This window comes from Aedes albopictus, chromosome 2, assembly GCF_035046485.1.
Source record: "Aedes albopictus strain Foshan chromosome 2, AalbF5, whole genome shotgun sequence".
Taxonomy (NCBI): domain Eukaryota; kingdom Metazoa; phylum Arthropoda; class Insecta; order Diptera; family Culicidae; genus Aedes; species Aedes albopictus.
Genome location: NC_085137.1, coordinates 384,622,046 through 384,640,901, shown reverse-complemented (window position 1 = coordinate 384,640,901; position 18,856 = coordinate 384,622,046). Strand labels below are relative to the sequence as shown.

The following is an 18,856-nucleotide window of genomic DNA, read 5'->3' as shown; positions in this document are numbered from 1 at the left end:
GGCCAAGTTCCAGTGGGAACGCAGAGGCATAAGGAAGCGAAAACAAAATTTAATCATTACAAGGATCATAACACTGATTTTATAAGTAAATTTGTATCAGAGTAGCAAAGCTTTCATAATGAAGTGAACAAAAATAACAAAGACATTTAATTTTGGCTAACAACTTCCCTTAGTGCACACAAAACCCCCTTTGTTCCATACACATCAGAAGGTGGGTGGCAGTGGGAGGAGGGATTCTAACCTTTAAAACTAAATGCGAACAATCATTACCATTACGACGAAGACGAACAACTATGAGGAACTAGGCAGTCACCTATACTGAAAGGGTGCTGCTCTAAAACTGCGGCCACTCGAGCCAGCATTGACCCCGAAATGTAATGACCATAACAGTCGGCCGAGCAGGGCCCTTCTTGGGTTGGGTTGCGGACTCACCTGAAAGTTTGCTAGAATCTCCTCGCGATTCTCAGACATTTTGAACAACACTGATGAAAATCTTCTTCTGCTGGCTGCTACTGCTGATTCGAGAACCCTTCCTCGTTCTGCTCCTCTTGCTCTCTGCCAGCTAGTTAGTGGTGGGCCTCCGAGACGGATAAAGAAACTTCACACACTACTGCGCTCTTCCGCCTCTTCCCTTCCGATTCTTGACTCTTGTGACAGCCGTTTTTCCTTTCTTCGCACAGCTTTTTTGCTTTTGCCTTCAATTTTTACGTTCTCATCGAATCTGGCAGTCGTCTCGTCTGTCTTCGATGGAAATCTTCCACTTCACTCTCTTCTCCTTCTCACACGCACGCACGGAAACTACTGACCTGCAAAAGGCAACCACAGCAAATGAAACGCGACGGGATTACATACACTTCCGACGACTGTTTACGACGGTTTTCGCGTACACTACTGGTTGGTCACCGTTAATCCGCGAGGGGAGGACATCCCGGAACACTTACCTACCCGAAATTTCAATTTCCCCCAGGTGACGAAGGAAAACGACGACGATCTCTTGCGAACTACGCTGCTGCCTGCTTTGTTGCTTGCTCCACCACACACAGCACTCTTCTTTCCTTCTTTCTTTCGTTTGCTTGCACACCAGCGAGCAAAAAGGCAAACTGAACAAGGTTGCCAGAATTATAAATACGCACTCTCATTCACACGAAAAGTTTTGGCATTCGAAATGAAATACTCAAAATCTAAATATCTATATATATAAAAATGAATTTCTGTCTGTCTGTCTGTCTGTCTGACCGCTATGGATTCGGAAACTACTGAACCGATTGGTGTGAAATTTTGTGTGTGGGTATTTTTGCGACCGGGGAAGGTTCTTAGCTTGGTGTGAGACCTCTCCGGTCTCTGGAACGGGGGGCTCCCATACAAATGACCTTACGGGGAACGTCCCTATGAAGCTGCATGTCAAAAAACACAGTAGGCAGACAGTACGACGTTTGCCGGGACAGCTAGTTTAATAATAAAAACATTGAGACTATTACTAGACTAAACTAGAAAATACTATTGCTATTACTACTAAACGTAATTTAATATGTTGAATTTCTACTTTTCTATTTTTTTTTTATTTTCTACTTTGTCAAGCTGCACAGGAAAAACCATTTAGTAAAATTTGTGACTTGAACGTTTTACGAGTTCAAATTTGGTGAAGGTTTTAAGGGTTTTATTAATAACCAAGTCTTGGGTTTTAAGGCTAAACAACCATGAGCATGACAGCAAAACATACTAAACAAATTTCTTGTAATGGCAACACTGAACGCAAAATTTATTAGTGATATCAATGATGAAGATGACACTATGTCTTTCTCACTTCCTCTTATGAAAAATAAACGGTAAACGTCTGATCCAAGTATTTAGCTTCATCTCAGTCGCTTTGAGTAGCAGTAAATTTTTGTTTTGATGTTGTATTCACGAGGTACTAGATTTAGTTAGGGGTGTTCGAAGTATTCGAGACTGCAGGCTGCTCAGTTCCTTTCGTTTATTTTTATTTTATCATCGCATCGAACCCGGAATTTGGTGTGCGAGGTTGTTACGAGAAGCGTGGAAAAAAAACCGCGGCAAATCCGCGCGAGAAAAATTTGAATCCGCGCCAAATCCGCGAGAGAGCGAAATTAAAGTTTCATTACGTATATATTAAACATAGATTTTCAACTTAGAGACGAATGCCCCTTCAGGGTAAAGTCTCTATAAACAAAAAAAAAAAAAAATTTTCAACTGTTCGGACAGGGAAGGGAAACGATTTTGATAGCAGCTAACACGCAGCTTCAAAGCTAAAATGTATTAAATTTAATCAGTTGCGTCCAATCAAATATACTATATTAACAATATAGGTCACTTCGTGGTTTCACATACAACGACATGGAGACGCCGTTTACGAATGATTACAGCACCGCCTGTTGTCAGAAAAAGTCAATAATTGTATTTTGATCAATTTTAGTTTACCGTGCAAGGTGACATTTCTCGAAAAAAGATTTTAGGGGTGTCAAAGTTTTTTGTTCCCAAATAATCGATTAATTAATAATCGATTTTCAATATAGATACACAAACAAAATAATATTTCATTGACATCTACGAATATATCTGTAGAAGAATTTGAATGCTCCCTCATTGTAACGTCACCGAAATTTAACGTTTAACGTTTAACTTCGAAATTTAAAATTTTCACCCTCAAAACTAACTTATATTTTGCCCTCGCGGTTGCTCTTTTCCTTTGACAATGGCTTTTAGTATCATCTCTCTTGATGTCCACGCTGACATACGTACATCAGATAGGATAGCTTACAAAAAATCCGGGAGATCACCAACCATCAACGTTTGAGCGGCGTTCTTAAAAAATGAGCTTCGGGATCGGACCTGAGAATGGAACCCGTCAAATTTAATTTAGAATAATTTCGTTGTTCTTCCGAAGTGAACTGTGAGTTTATTCGAATACTGATTGTTTTATTCCGGGCTAATCGGTTTGCTTTGTTGTTGGATGTGTGAACATTGTGCTGTCAAAGATTGTACATTTACACGATCGTCGCGAAATCCTTGCAAAGCTCAATATTTGAAATATACAGTCATGGGCTTCTGGGTGAACTTCAGGTAGTAAACATACTCTAGCAAATTCGTCTGCTGCAGAGTGATAATTCTCCATAAATTTAGTCAGGCATTCCTTCAGATGTTCCTTCTGAATTCCTTCTGATTTTCCAACAGAAGTTCCTTCTCAGGTTCCTCCAGGGGGAATTAAATTTCCTTTGGAAAAATCCGCATTTATCCGTTGCTAACCATTGTTAACCGCGTCTAACTGCGCCTGCGGCTCAGTTAGCAGCGGTTAGGAACGGATAAATGCGGAATTTCAGATTAGAAAAGGATATGTCATTCCCCTTGATTTCCTCCTAGAGTTTTTTTCAGAGATTCATTCAGGAGCTCTTTTTGAAATTCACCCAGGAGAGCCTTCAGAGATTGATTTAAAGTTTTTTTCTAAAATTTCTCCAGGGGTTCCTTTAAGGGACCCCCAGGAGTTCCTACTGAAATTACTCCAGCAATTTCTTCTGATGTTCCTTCAAGAACTAATTATAGGAATCCTCAAGAATTCTCTTCTAGGATTCGTCAAGAAGTTCCTCATAGGATTTCCTTATATGAGTTTCTTGGAGTCTTTCATGGATTCCTGCAGAAGCTTCTTCAACGATTCCCTCAGGATTTTTTTACGAATACCTCCCGGAGTTACTTCTGGAATTCCTCCAAAATTTTCCAAGAACGACCAGGAGTTGTTTCAGGGATTTATCCAAGAGTTCCTTTAAAAAAATCCTCTTTCTGGGAATTTCAACCGGGATTTATACCAGTATTTCTCCAAAAGTTCCTTCTGGAATTCACACCGTACTTTAAGGATTTCCACAAGGTCTTCTGGGATTTTTCAAGGAGTTTCTTTTGAAATTCCGGAGAAATTCCGAAATGACTGTAAATCTCCAACGCGATTTTTATGAACAATTTAATTAATATTTTTCGAGGGATCTTTCCAGGATTCCTTCAGAAGTTTCTTCTTTGAAGTATCAGAAATCCTCCAGGAATTATATTTGTGATTCCTTCCGAGATTTCTATTAATTTGGAATGTCTTCAGAAGTACTTTTTCCGGGATTCCCAGAAGGAATAAGTGAATACTAGATTTGAGGTAATGAGTTGGTTTTTTTGTATGGTGAGATGCTAAACTCTCCGTTTCTGCATTGAAACGGTGCAAACTCATGGGTAATATGATTCCTAGCCTAGTTTGATGCTGCTTGAGCAAAACTTTGGGGAACTGTGCTGTTGAAGTTTCAATAAATGAGAATACAGCAACACAGTTACCCAAAGTTTTGCTCAAACAGCATCAAATCAGACAAGCAGTCATAAAACCCTTGCTTTTTTGTTACCATTGTTGCAGTTATCATTTTATTGCAGTAGCGGAGAATTTACTTTGTCATTATAAAAAAAATCAGCTTATTACTACAAATCTAGTACTTCACTGATTGCATTTTGTTCATAGAGATATGTAATCCCAGAAGGAACTTTTGAAAAAAAAAACAGAACGGACATCTGGAGGAATTTTTAAAAAACTGCTGGAGAAATTTGATAAAAAAAATATTGGAGGATGGATGAGGAACGCTGGAACGCTTTCCCTAAGCAATCCCGAAAGGAGTTCCTAAAATAATTTCAGAATTATTTCTAGGAGGAATCCCCCAAGAGCTTCTGGAAGGAATCTTGAAGAAAAAAAAATCCAGGGTGCAATAGGACACGGAAAAAATCCATTCCCCTAACCATGAATAAAAAATCATGTTCTTATGATGTCTGCCAACTCATAATATCATAATTAAAATTCATAATATCATGAATGAGTTGACCAGAAATATGAATAGAAACAAGCATTTTCATAAATTATATTCATGGTCGCTTCCTAGCGTTACACTTATCTGCCATATGCAATTATATAAATCGCGCGGTCGTCCAGCACAGACATGTGGAAAAAGTTGAACCTGCTATTTTTGCAAAGTTTTTATTTGGTTAGAGTAATAAATGTGCATATATGAGGAAATGGAACATCGAAACAGTGTGCCCGTAAGATTCGGCAGGTTGTTGGGAGTTGATTGACTAAAAAGTAAACGCGCAAAAAGTAAACAGTGCCCAGTTCGCGTTTTCGTTGTGCCATCCGTCGTAGTTCCGAGTTTATGTACGGAGAGTGAAGTAAAGTGAGAATCGCGCGTTAATTTTCGGTAATTCTATCTATTTTTCCGGTTTATCCATCGTTTGACGACTTCGGAGACTCAGCAAGCGATGTGAACTAGAGAACAATTGATGTGGTTTGGAGGGCATCCTTAGCCTGTTGGATGTAGGTACCAAAGACAAAAATAATAAAGCAGCTAAACATGATTATCCGGTGAGTTCGATCATTGTTGTTCTCTTTTATATTTGAACATTACATATCTTCACTAACAAGAGGCCAACTAAAAAGTGCTGCTTGCTCATAGAAAAAAGGATGATGGATAGGTCCCAAAACCATAGAAATGGACTCTGATATCACGTATTTTATTTTCTTATGATTTTAGCTTGCGTCGTTTTATTAATCTAATTAAAAGCATTTGGGACCGACGACGACGGAATCATGAAAGTAATTCTTAATTCCATGAATTCTATGCATGGTTCCATCTCCCTCAACCATGATTTTATGAATTTGACTGAGAAACATTGAGGTCCGACGACGACGGAATCATAAAAGTAATTCTTAATTCCATGAATTCTATGCATGGTTCCATTTCCCTCAACCATGATTTTATGAATTTGACTGAGAAGCATATAGGTCCGACGACGACGGAATCATAAAAGTAATTCTTAATTCCATGAATTCTATGCATGGTTCCATCTCCCTCAACCATGATTTTATGAATTTGACTGAGAAACATTGAGGTCTGACGACGACGGAATCATAAAAGTAATTCTTAATTCCATGAATTCTATGCATGGTTCCATTTCCCTCAACCATGATTTTATGAATTTGACTGAGAAGCATATAGGTCCGACGACGACGGAATCATAAAAGTAATTCTTAATTCCATGAATTCTATGCATGGTTCCATCTCCCTCAACCATGATTTTATAAATTTGACTGAGAAACATTGAGGTCTGACGACGACGGAATCATAAAAGTAATTCTTAATTCCATGAATTCTATGCATGGTTCCATTTCCCTCAACCATGATTTTATGAATTTGACTGAGAAACATTGAGGTCCGACGACGACGGAATCATAAAAGTAATTCTTAATTCCATGAATTCTATGCATGGTTCCATCTCCCTCAACCATGATTTTATGAATTTGACTGAGAAACATTGAGGACCGACGACGACGGAATCATAAAAGTAATTCTTAATTCCATGAATTCTATGCATGGTTCCATCTCCCTCAACCATGATTTTATGAATTTGACTGAGAAGCATATAGGTCCGACGACGACGGAACCATAAAAGTATTTTTTGATTCCATGAATTCTATGCATGGTTCTACCTCACCAAACCATAATTTTATGAATCTGGTGGTAAAGCATCAGGATCTGCATCCAGGTTTATGAAAATTATTCTTGGCTTCATGAATGCTACTCATGATCCCAGCTTATTAAATCATAGCTTCATGATTATATTTTCCATTTTTGGTCGTCGAAAGCCAAAACAATAACGGGTGCATAGCGTTATGGTGAAATCAATCATAAGATCATAAAATTTAATCATGGTGTATATTTATAACATAAAATCATAAAAATATCGGGAAACTATGAGTCATATTCATGGTCTTGGGAATGGATTTTTTTCCGTGGACAGATCGGTGAAGTACTATATTTGTAGTAATGAGCTGAATTTCAGTATGGTGAGAAGGTCAATTCTCCGATTGTACAATGAAATGGTGCCAAAAGCGTGGGTATTATGATTCCTTGCCTAATTTGATGCTGTTTGAGCAAAACTTTGGGCAACAGTGTTGTTGTTTTCTCCATTTCTTGCAACATAAACAACATAGTTATTTAAAGTTTTACTCAAACAGCATCAAATTAGGCAAGGAATCATGATAACCACGCTTTTTGCACCATTTCTTTGCAGAAATGAAGAATTGACCTTCTCACCATACAAAAATTCAGCTCATTACTACAAATCTAGTACTACACCGAACGTTCCCCATTCTTAAAGGGATCCCACAAGGAAATCAGTTCAAATTTACTTCGCTCGATTTATTGCTGTGTGTGTTCAGGATGCAAACGGTGCCCAAATGCGCTTCAAACGCGGTAACACATTGTTACCAAAGGCAACTTAGTAACCATAGTCAATATCACCGCCTACCTAGGATTGAAAAGTTCCCACTGACATCGGGTTACTTGTTAGAAAATCTTACCGCATATGGTGTTCCCGCATTTGATATTTGCATTTTGAATGCACACAGCAAAAGTGCTGCGACGATAATAGGGTAAAAGCTCCCTTAGTGGAGGTAGTACCAATAGTGGTGGTAGTGGCAATTTAGCACTATTTCGACCAAAAAGCTTGCAAATGGCATTTTTAATAGATGAATCATACCCAATTATAACATTAATTCTATTTTGTCTTCAGGATTTGGCTGAAAACCTTTTTTGAATAATTATTTTCCTTACCTTTTTTGCTCCTTTGCACCTATAGTGGTGGTAGTGTTCCTATAGTGGTGGGTCCCATAAGAATTCAATGGGATGCACCACTATAGGAACCAATGTTAAATTTTACCTCCATAATAGGAACCAGGTACCTATAGTTGGTGCAAGTGATTTATTAGCAAAAACTGAAATAAACAATGGTTTTTACATTTTTCCTAGCAAATTTAAGTGAAAAACTACCGATTAACGTTTTCAGACTTTTTATTGTGTGGTATTATTAATTTTATTCAACCATTTTAGTACAAGGAGCTACTAATAGCACCACTATTGGTACATTATCCCTATACGCCAAAAATTGTTCAAGAAGGGAGAATTAAATTTGTTCTAATTTGAGTAGTTCAAAAAAATCGATTAATGTTAATCGATTATTTCAGAAAAAAAATGGGCATCCCCACCATGCAACGACAGTTCGACAGAACAAACGTCATAGTGGTTTCGCAGCGCGGTGTCACGAACACTAATGCAAATCTACTGGTTGAAAATATGCCCATTTGATTTTGCTGGGAACAGCTGATCTTTGTTTACTATTTTCAACCAGTAACTCAAGTGGTGTTCGTGTAATGCAGCGTGTACGTATACGCAACACCACTAAAAGCAGAAACCACTATTCGGATAGCGCATGCATTCAGTGTGTAGTAGTACCTCTTCTGACGCTTGGTGGCGCCACATTCAATAAAAAGGTGTCGCCAAAAAATCGTAAGAGTGACCTATATTGTTAATATAGTATATTTGGTCCAATAATATACATTATTACCTTACATTTTCGTTTTCTTCTTTGTTGTGTCTTGTCCGAACTGATTTCTATTGTGTTTGCATGTACTGTCCTAGATTTAATAAATTCATTTCAATTTAGCTCTCTTTTTTATTAGGCTACACTTACTTGCATGTAACTGGTATTTGCGTGGACTACTGATTAAGAGTAAACTAACTGCCGTACTACTTAGAACCGTACTAATAGTTTTAGCTAGAATAGGTTTAGGAGTAAGTTTCAAATAGCACGTAAGAAAAATGCATGTTTTAGAAATTCACCTAGGTTTTACAATTCAGTTTGATTTCTGACTTTCACGGCTGCTTACGAATAGTTATTATAATAAATTCACTCGGTAGTTATATCAATAAATTAATGCAATTCACTTAGTGTTAACTTCACATGCAAATTAGGTCTATAGTTCTTGTCGGTTTTTCTCGGTTTATGCTCCATATGACACTTCACCACGCTGTCTGCTGGCCTGACGTCTATATGTTGATACGGCTGTCATCTGGGGTGGTACTGAACTCACTCAGCTGCCGGGCGAATATGCCCAGTGGTTTCGCAACATCAACAGTCTACAACAGTGTATGAAGAAAAGGCACTTTCTTGAATGGACTATTTGAGTGCTGGGTGGGAGCTGAACTGTTGATTTGTAAATAACGCAGCTCATTCTAAATGTTCTAAGCTTTTGCAATTTGAAGACGTTTTGCCACAACTCTATTTTTGTTTTTTTTAGCAATATTCCTTCAAGAATTTTTAGTAAAATCGCTGTAGCAATGTACAGAGCGTTCTTGGAGAAATCGGTCAGAACCCGTCGTTCAGGAAAATATACCACAAGATTTGTGAAAAAATTGTGTGAAAATATTGAAACAACTTTTAAAAAATCATGAAGGTATCTCTAAAAATATCCTTGAAAAACCAGAATGAAACGGAAAGAATTTCTGAAGTTTTTGTATGCAGAATCTGATGAATTTTTTTCGAAGAATTCTTAATATAAATAGCTTGAATTTGAGTAGGATATTGTTTGGGTAATTCGTAGAAATTGACTCTGTGATTTCAGTAATGTCTGGAGTAGGACATTCTAGAAAAAAAACCTAAACTTTAGATATTCTCCAGGGAGAATACTTTAAAGCCCGTTCATGAACTATGTAGACTCTTAGGGGGCGGAGGGTGGTCTGGTCAAAATCTAAGCTTCATACTAATTTCGAAAATTTTGTATGAACAAAGTCTATGAGGGTAGTTCTGAAATGGCCAGAATTGAGTCTACGTAGTTCATGGGCAGCGTTTTAAGAAAATACTGAAGAAATGCCAAGATGAACACATGGGGAGATGCCTGTACAAAGAGAAAATACCTTCCTCTGCAGTTATACTATTAAACAATCTTTACAGCAATCATTGGAGTAAACTCTGGGAAAATTCCTGAAAGACAATGTTGCATTTTTTTTGAAAATTTTCTTGGTGGTTTAAAATTCCTTCAGGATTTTTTTTTTATATTTCCAGTTATTTATCCATGAATTCCTTCAAAAATTCACCAGGATTATTCTCCTAAGTTTTCATCATTAATTCTCACAGAGATTTATATGTATTTTTAAAAAATTCCTTCATGGTGCCTCGAAAGTTTTCTAAAATGATCTAAGGATTTCTACTTGAAATGGCTCTAGAAATATGCGGTGGATAATTCTGAAAATTTCAACCTTAGTGGCTTCTGATGGATGGATTATTCCATATCAAATTTTATTTATTTTTTATTTGAGAGACTTGTATCAAAAAGATCAATCGTATCATATCCATGCGCGTAACTACAGCGCATTTGTCCCATCAGTTTCAATGCCATGTGCGCTTGTTATACACTAAAGCCAGCGTGCACGACTTTAAAACTAAAAATTATTATAGTTTTGTCAGAAACTCTTTCGATTATTTTCTTTTTCTTTCGATTTTTTAAAAGAAATTTTTCAGGCATTACAAAACAATTCACGAGAACTTTTACCCCTCGAGCGATCGCGCTGTTGTATTTTGTACAACACGTTTAAAAAGTCTCGCTTTTTGTACTCAGCATTAGCGTGGTTCTGATGCAGGTAGTCAACCGAGCGAGTTACGGAAGGTTTAGATTCACCCCAAAAAGAAAACAAGATAAAAGTATATTCACAAAGATCTTAAGAACTATATCAGAAAAGATCCTAAGAGGAATTCCGGAGATACACCCTGAAGAAGATCCTTGATGATTTCCTGGATTTTGTTATAAGGACTGTTCATTTTATAAAACGGACAACTTGCTTGTGCGATATCTTTTTTATTTTTCAATAAAATCATTATCGGTTTTTGCATTACTTCTATAGCTATTCTCAAATGTAGGAAAAATATAAAATTACGCAAAATGTTCTTTACTGTATAACTGAAGCAGTTTTCGTAAAACATTAATAAAAACCCATTTCTTGAAATTCGACATAACTTTTCACATACTTAACATGCACATTTTCATGAAGTTCTTAATGTATTGGAATCTAATACTATTCTACTAAAGGTAAAGCTCAATAGTTGCCCGGATAAAAAATTACTATTCATTACATGGTAAATATTATTAACATATGACTAATTTTATTGTTCACAATAAAACACATAGTAGATATATTGTTACTTTTTACAATAGAAATCAAGCCCATATAGTTCATACAATAAGTGAACATTAGCTTTATTAGTGACTAATTGATTCGATTGTTTTTCAATAGTTCTATAATAATTTAAAGTTACTATCAGTAAAAATTAATTTAAGTTGTTTTTATATAGTTGCAAAAGTGCCTGCAAAGTTCTCATGGACTTTTTATTAAAAAAGAGTTTATTTCTCAATTACACTTAAAAACAATTCGTAACAAATAAATAACAATAAATATTAGTGTTGCTTGGATCATGTTTGTATAATCAAATACAAAATCACTTGACATATTTTTTTTTTATAGTTTTCGTTTTAAATTTGAGAACAGTAGATGTTTCGATTATCAAATGTTATTCGCTAAAACTTCAACGACTGACAGACGTTATAGCCAAGTGAGGACGTTACGACAAGAAAAAGATGAACAATGATTTTTCTAATGTTTTCCAATAAATTAAAGGAATCTAGTAAATAGTAAACTACCATTGGTAACAATACAAATACAATTTGTTTAACGGGGTCAATTGAACCGATGTTAAAATAAATATGCAATAATATTTGTTGTTATGTAAACAGATTTCGCCTTTGAAAAACCATATTTCTCGGTAACATTTTTCTTCAGCATTTACAGATACTAATGGCCACATGAATTGTGAACGATTTATGGTATGGATCATACGACCTGAGGTCTGACTTGTTATATTTGGCAGTTATTTGAAAAGATTGAGGATAGAACTTATCAACAGCTGCCAAGCAACACATACCAGACAGACATCAGAGTGTTTGACTCTTATCATAAAATGTGCATATCATTCTGGCGGCCGTTAGTGCTCGTGAGTGCTGAATATAAATGTTAGCGGGAAATATAAATTCTATGGATTTTCAAAAGCGAAAACTGCTTACAAATAACAACAAATATTATTGTATTTTTATTGTAACAACGATTCATTTAACGCCATTCAATTAATTGTATTTGTATTGTAAGAACAATGAAAAAACATTAAGATATATTGTTTTCTTTTGAAAATTGCCCTAAAAATGTCTCATAAAAACACAATACATTCTGTTGTTTTTCGCGAAAAAGTGTATGAAAATTTTCTCAAAATTTTATGGTTAAGATACATAACGACCACCATTTTTTATTGTAAAAGTACGATTTACCATTCGCCGAATGGTATATAACAATAGGGGTGATGGTGAGTGTACCGTGTAAATTACAATACGTTTAATGGTGAATATTTTTCGAAAAAATTGTGTTGTAACAATAAAATTTATCGTATTTTTATGATATTTTTTATCAGGGTGGTTAGTAATAATGCACCAAGCAGCCTGCAGCTTGATATTGTAAGTTGCCTTGTTTTCATAGAAATTATTAAAAAATATTTATTTAAGTCCTGTGCTGCAATAGCACAACGGATTCGACTAAAAATTTGTCCATAGTAGTAGAATACTGCTTTCTTGATGATACTGAAGAAAAATTTACTTTTAATTGCATTCTTCATCAAAAATTTAATCTTTAAATATGGTCATAGTAAAAAATTGCATACTTTTTGCTCCTTTGGTGGAGATTTTCAACTCTAGCGAATCTTAGAATTATTTATTTTCAACAAAGCTAGTCCTATGTTATTGTACACCTCATTAAATAATAATCGGATGTAAAGTTTTTTATTTCCAACTTCATTGTTATGCAAAATTTGCAAAAGGATGTATTGTCATTTGGAATAACCTTCAAAAAACGAAACTGTTTTGATTACTGTGCCTGTAATGGCGCACAGTAACCAAACCAGCAATGCTTTCAAGAAGCAGTTTTCTGCATTTAAAACCACATTATTCCTACTTTCGACTGGATGCATAAAAAAATGTTTATTTTACATTTTCATACCCTTTTTGCTTAATAATTGAATTTTATTCAAAAAATCGAAACTCACTTGATACTTTAATATCTCAACAACTAATTTTCCAATTAAGTTTAAATTTTGCCAGAATGTTTATTACTCATGCTGCTGCAGCATGACACATTCTTTTCTGATATTCAAAACGATATACTATATGTGAACAGTAATTTTATATATATTTTCAATTTTCAGCAATCGAAAAATTGACCTCGTTTAACACCTGGCCGATTTTCTATAATATAAAAGTATTTTTATTCGATTCAAAAATGGGTACCATAATGAGAGATGATGTACTGAACAACGAAGCAAGGGTGGTTAAATTTGAGCTACGCGTCTTTTTTATAGCCTTGTAAAGTTGTCCGTTTTATAAATTGAGCAGTCCTTAGAATTTCTAAGAAGTATTCGGGGTAGAGCTCGAAGTTTAGTTCATTCCTGTAAATCCAATATATATTATATGTTATTGTCATATGATCATTTATAAAGGTGAGAAAGTGCTAGCGTATTTTACTTATATGTTGTAAAAACTAAGTATGTAAAATGAAGTTTATTGTTACGACAATAAACTACATAGACGTAATGTAACTAAGCTGGTTTAGTTCATAGCTTTCTAGATCAATTTCGTATTTAATTCTTACTGGAACATATTGCCTGGCTCTAGGAATCATATCAACGGGAATAAAAGTTATTTCAAGCACTAACATGGCTTAACTCTTAGTATTTTCATATGCAAGATTCGCAGAACAAAGTTCGTCGAGGGGATTCTTCAAACGCTGGTTAGTAGATAGAAAGAAGGCAATCTCATACGAAAAAACTATGATGCAAATCAAACAAAAATCATGTTCAATATTCAACAAAATTTGCATAACGGAACAGCAAAACCAATTCCGCGCCAAATCCGCGCGAGGGCCGAAATCTAGGGGCAAATCCGCGAAAATCACGAAATCCGCGAAATTCGCGAAATCCGCGCTGTTGTAACAACCCTGTGTGAGCGAACTTCGAGTTTTCTCTTTAACCATGCATCGGACATAAATTTGGAAGTGGTGCGATGTGTATAGATCATCAGTTGCGCTAAACAGAACACTTTATACATATAGCAGAATCCTCACAAAACAGGCTTTCTGTTCCATCATTAAAAGTTTGCAAAATATCTGCCATATTGCTACAATGACTAAAATAAACTGATCGAATTTTATATCGACAAAAGCACATACGACCTATTCAAATAGCTCCAGAAATGCCCCCAAAATCAGCTGATATTAAACGTCTTCTGATTAGGCCTATAGACGAGTGCACCAATGAACTGAATTCATCGCGGTCCGAGAATTTTAACACTAGAGTGGGGTCGCTTCCAATCAGAAGTGAAAGATTTCCAATCAGAATTGAACAATTCTGATTGGGAACGACCCCGCTGTAGTGTCAAAATTCTCGGACCGCGATGAATTCAGTTCATCGGTGCACTCGTCTATGGACTTATCCACCGAACCGAATTCATCGCGGTCCGAGAATTTTGACACTAGAGCGGGGTCGTTTCCAGTCAGAATCATTCAATTCTGATTGGAACGTCTCCGCTCCACAGTGGTTGAAATCGCGAAAAACACGATCGTGGGCATTTTGAGTGTGATAATGTGAAAATATTATAATGTGATGTTCTGCAAAGTTGTTACATATTTTAAGGAGCAACTTTTGATAACTTTTGTTTTTTGATAAATTTACCCAAAAGTTAGATAAAAAATCTATTTTCTACAAAAGCAAAGAAAACTAAATAGTGTCTTCGGCAAAGTTATAGATAATATCATGCAGAAAAATATTGCTGAAGAGACTTTTGCTCTATCTTTTGAAATGAGCGATATATAATAAATTTAGTATAAAAACCCCTTAAAACCTTGAAAAGCCACTAAATGCTTTATATCTCTTCTGGATTAGGTTTTCGAGGCTTCCAATGTTCTGAAGACTTTTTCATTATGTTATTGTGCATCTTTTTTCTTAAGACAGTTTTGCCATATTTTCATTGCTTCTATATGATTTTTTAATTTTCCTATAAAAAAATGACTGTTTTTAATAATGAGATATCTCGAAAAGTTGCAAAAAGTTGCAAAAAATTCAAAGCATGATGAAAAGTTGAATAAAATTGCTATCTTATACAGGTCAACTGATGAGTTGCTCTCTGTCTCTTTGATGCTTAAAATCTGTTTGAAAATGGTCACTTTCACACTTTTTAATGTTGAAATAAATACTTTTTCCATGTGATAATCTAAAAATTGTGCTATACAATGTTCAGCAAAGTTGTTGCATATTTTTAGAACAAACTTTTGACAAAATTACTTTTTTCAAAAATTGCCTTAAAGTTAGATAAAAAACATATTTTGGTTCAAAAATGTGCTTTTTTTTCTTTGAAAACGCATGTTATCAAAAGAAATATTCAAGATAACTTCTTGGTGTCTTCGACAAAATTGTGCATTTATTGAATACAAAAAAGTTCCTAAACATTCCATGTCAAGGAAATCAAATATAAAAAAGTTAAGTGAAATTTTCATGTTTTTCTAAACTTTTAAGGGGTTTTTTCATAAAATCAGCTCTAAAATGGTCATTTTTGAAGATAGAGTCATAGTGTCTACGACATAGTTTTTCCATTTAACATTTAGAACAACTTTCCTGAAGACGCCATTTTGATTTGCGGATTCCTAAGAAAATTTTTTTTTTATCTAACTTTAAGGCAATTTTTAAAAAATAGTAATTTTGTCAAAAGTTTGTTCTAAAAATATGCAATAACTTTGCTGAACATTGTATAGCACATTTTTTAGATTATCACATGGAAAAAGTATTTATTTCAACATTAAAAAGTGTGAAAGTGACAATTTTCAAACAGATTTTAAGCATCGAAGAGACAGAGAGCAACTCATCAGTTGACCTGTATAAGATAGCAATTTTATTCAACTTTTCATCATGCTTTGAATTTTTTGCAACTTTTTGCAACTTTTCGAGATATCTCATTATTAAAAACAGTCATTTTTTATAGGAAAATTAAAAAATCACATAGAAACAATGAAAATATGGCAACACTGTCTTAAGAAAAAAGATGCACAATAACATAATGAAAAAGTCTTCAGAACATCGGAAGCCTCGAAAACCTAATCCAAAAGAGATATAAAGCATTTAGTGGCTTTTCAAGGTTTTAAGGGGTTTTTATACTAAATTTATTGTATATCGCTCATTTCAAAAGATAGAGCAAAAGTCTCTTCGGCAATATTTTTCTGCATGATATTATCTATAACTTTGCCGAAGACACCATTTAGTTTTCTTTGCTTTTGTAGAAAATAGATTTTTCATCTAACTTTTGGGTAAATTTATCAAAAATCAAAAGTTATCAAAAGTTGCTCCTTAAAATATGTAACAACTTTGCAGAACATCACATTATATTATTTTCACATTATCACACTCAAAATGCCCACGATCGTGTTTTTCGCGATTTCAACCACTGTGCGCTCTAGTGTCAAAATTCTCGAACCGCGATGAATTAGGTTCATCGGTGGATAAGTCCATGGACTTATCCACCGATGAACCAAATTCATCGCGGTCCGAGAATTTTGACACTAGAGCGGGGTCTGTTCCAATCAGAATCGTCCAATTCTGATTGGAACAGACCCCGCTCTAGTGTCAAAATTCTCGGACCGCGATGAATTTGGTTCATCGGTGGATAAGTCCATACTTATGTTTTGATTATGCTAATAACACTGTTACACTCAGGAAAATTGTCTCATGGACTTATCCACCGATGAACCGAATTCATCGCGGTCCGAGAATTTTGACACTAGAGCGGGGCCGTTTCCAATCAGAATTGGATTATTCTGGAATGAAGATGAAGGAATGAAGAAGGAATGAAGAATGAAGATGAAGGAATGAAGAATGACCAGACCCCGCTCTAGTGTCAAAATTCTCGGACCGCGATGAATTCGGTTCATCGGTGGATAAGTCCATACTTAATGGCAAATATCCATGTGCCAAACCACATCCAAAGTATATGCAACCAATACCCGATTACGCAGGCAAATTAGCGCATGAATAGTATGTGCTCTAAATAGTATGAGTCGCTGCTGTATGGTGCTTCATCAAAAGTATGAGTCGCACTAATGGAAAACATTTGTTTACTCCCATTGCAAAAATCCATGTCCCGGACACATAGAAGGAATGAAGATTTTTTTTCCCAGTGTATGAATAAATTTAGTAGAACTCGACATTTTTTCTAGCTCTGCTTATTGTTATAGATTCAAATAGTTCCACTACGACATTAATACCTCAATTCTAGATGAACATTTGAAAAGGGCCTATCTGCTTTTTGTAAACAAACATGTTTTTGTCTCTGTAGGGCCCATCTGCATCAACACTCTTAACAGATAGCTTGAAGAACACTCTTTCTAATAAGGGTGTTGATGTGCGTGGGTGGATGCAGATGGGCCCTACAGTGACAAAAACATGTTTGTTTACGCAAAGCAGATAGGCCCTTTTCAAATGTTCGTCTAGAATTATTATAATAAAAGTGCGATTTTGCGTCAGATCGTTCCGGTGTCTTCACCGCACTTATTCATTAGCTTGTGATGAATAAGTGCGGTGAAGACATCGGAACGATTTGATGCAACATCGCACTTTTATTTGAGATTCCGCACTTTGTCGCAGTCCAGTTAGCAATGCAATAAACTTTTTTGTAAGAATGATTGATATTTTTTTTTTTCCATATTATATGGGAAAAAATATATACTCTGTATAAAGGGTCACCACAACACTGTGGGCTCGGGTCCCCACATTTGTAAATCTAGCAATGGTAGTATTATTGTTATGTATTGTAAATATTTGTATTGGAATTTTTTTTCCGAGTTATTCCACAGTCTTTATTAGACTCTCATTGGGTTTCACTCTTTGCGCGTCTCTGATATAAACAGTCTTAAACAGCTTAATTACGGTAATTACCGCAATATTTCCACTATTCCGCATGGCTTTGGAGAAATGTCGAAGTTCGCTCGCAACAAATTCCGCACAACGAGCAATAGGCGCGGCGATTACTCTCTAACCCAACTGGTTGTGAGATATAAGATGTACTGAAAAAACCTGTGATAAAGTGAATGATCACAGCAGGCGATATAGCGCATTTAAATGTGATGCGAACTGTCAAGCAGACAATGTTAGCATCCCTGCTTGCGTAGCAACAACTCCAGGCGTCACCCAACCGCGTTCACTCTCGCCACTTGCGAACCAACGTCAGCCTGGGTAAGTTGTGGGTGCTGCACGTGAGGAGTAATTCCTTCCCAGAGAAATCCCAAACTCCACACTGGTAACAAATAATCTTAAATAATGCAGACAAAAAAATCTCAAAACGATGCAGACTGGAATCGATCCATGAACGCCATGAGCGCTGGGATCACTGAGCTCGATTTTCATCCACTCAGCTACCGTAAGGGCTACCGTTAAAGGTCGTTTCATAAGTTAGGCCTTATGAAAATCTTAAGCTTATTTGGCTGAGTGTACGCAAATCGTCTTCCACTTGATCGACCGCACCTAGCTCGCCGCGCTCCACTTCTTCTTGTACCGGTTGGATGGCTCTAGAGAACCATTTTAAACGGGTTGCTATTTGATATCCAGATGACGTGACCCGCCCACCGTAGTCTCCCAATTATCGCGGTGTAGACGAAGCGATGATTGGTTTTCAGCAACTGAGGCAGCTCGTGGTTCATGCGCCTTCTACAAGTCCCGTCGTCTATCTGCACTCCACAGTAGATGGTACGCAACACACTCGGTTTGAAAAGACGAAGGACGCGTTGGTCCTCTGCACTAGAGTCCATGCTTCGTTCCCATAGAGGACTACCGGTCTAATCAGCGTTTTGTAGATAGTTAGCTTCGTGTG

The 18,856-nt window shown here is 36.0% G+C and overlaps 1 protein-coding gene across 4 annotated transcripts in view; it reads right to left on the bottom strand.

Annotated features, from left to right (window-relative positions):
* The window catches only part of LOC109402733 (FAS-associated factor 1), a 32,977-nt gene extending 31,892 nt beyond the window's left edge, over positions 1–1,085 (bottom strand). Inside the window, exons 1-2 of one of the 4 annotated variants that reach the window (XM_029878943.2) lie at positions 946–1,085; positions 433–806 (exon numbers count right to left, since the gene is read on the bottom strand). In XM_029878943.2, coding sequence (XP_029734803.2) covers positions 433–471 — 39 coding nt within the window. In that variant the 5' untranslated portion in view covers positions 472–806; positions 946–1,085. Of the gene's footprint in view, positions 1–432 lie in introns of all 4 variants that reach the window. The other 3 variants (XM_029878942.2, XM_062853138.1, XM_029878944.2) reach the window with 3 other exon arrangements.
* Between the last annotated feature and the right edge of the window lie 17,771 nt (positions 1,086–18,856).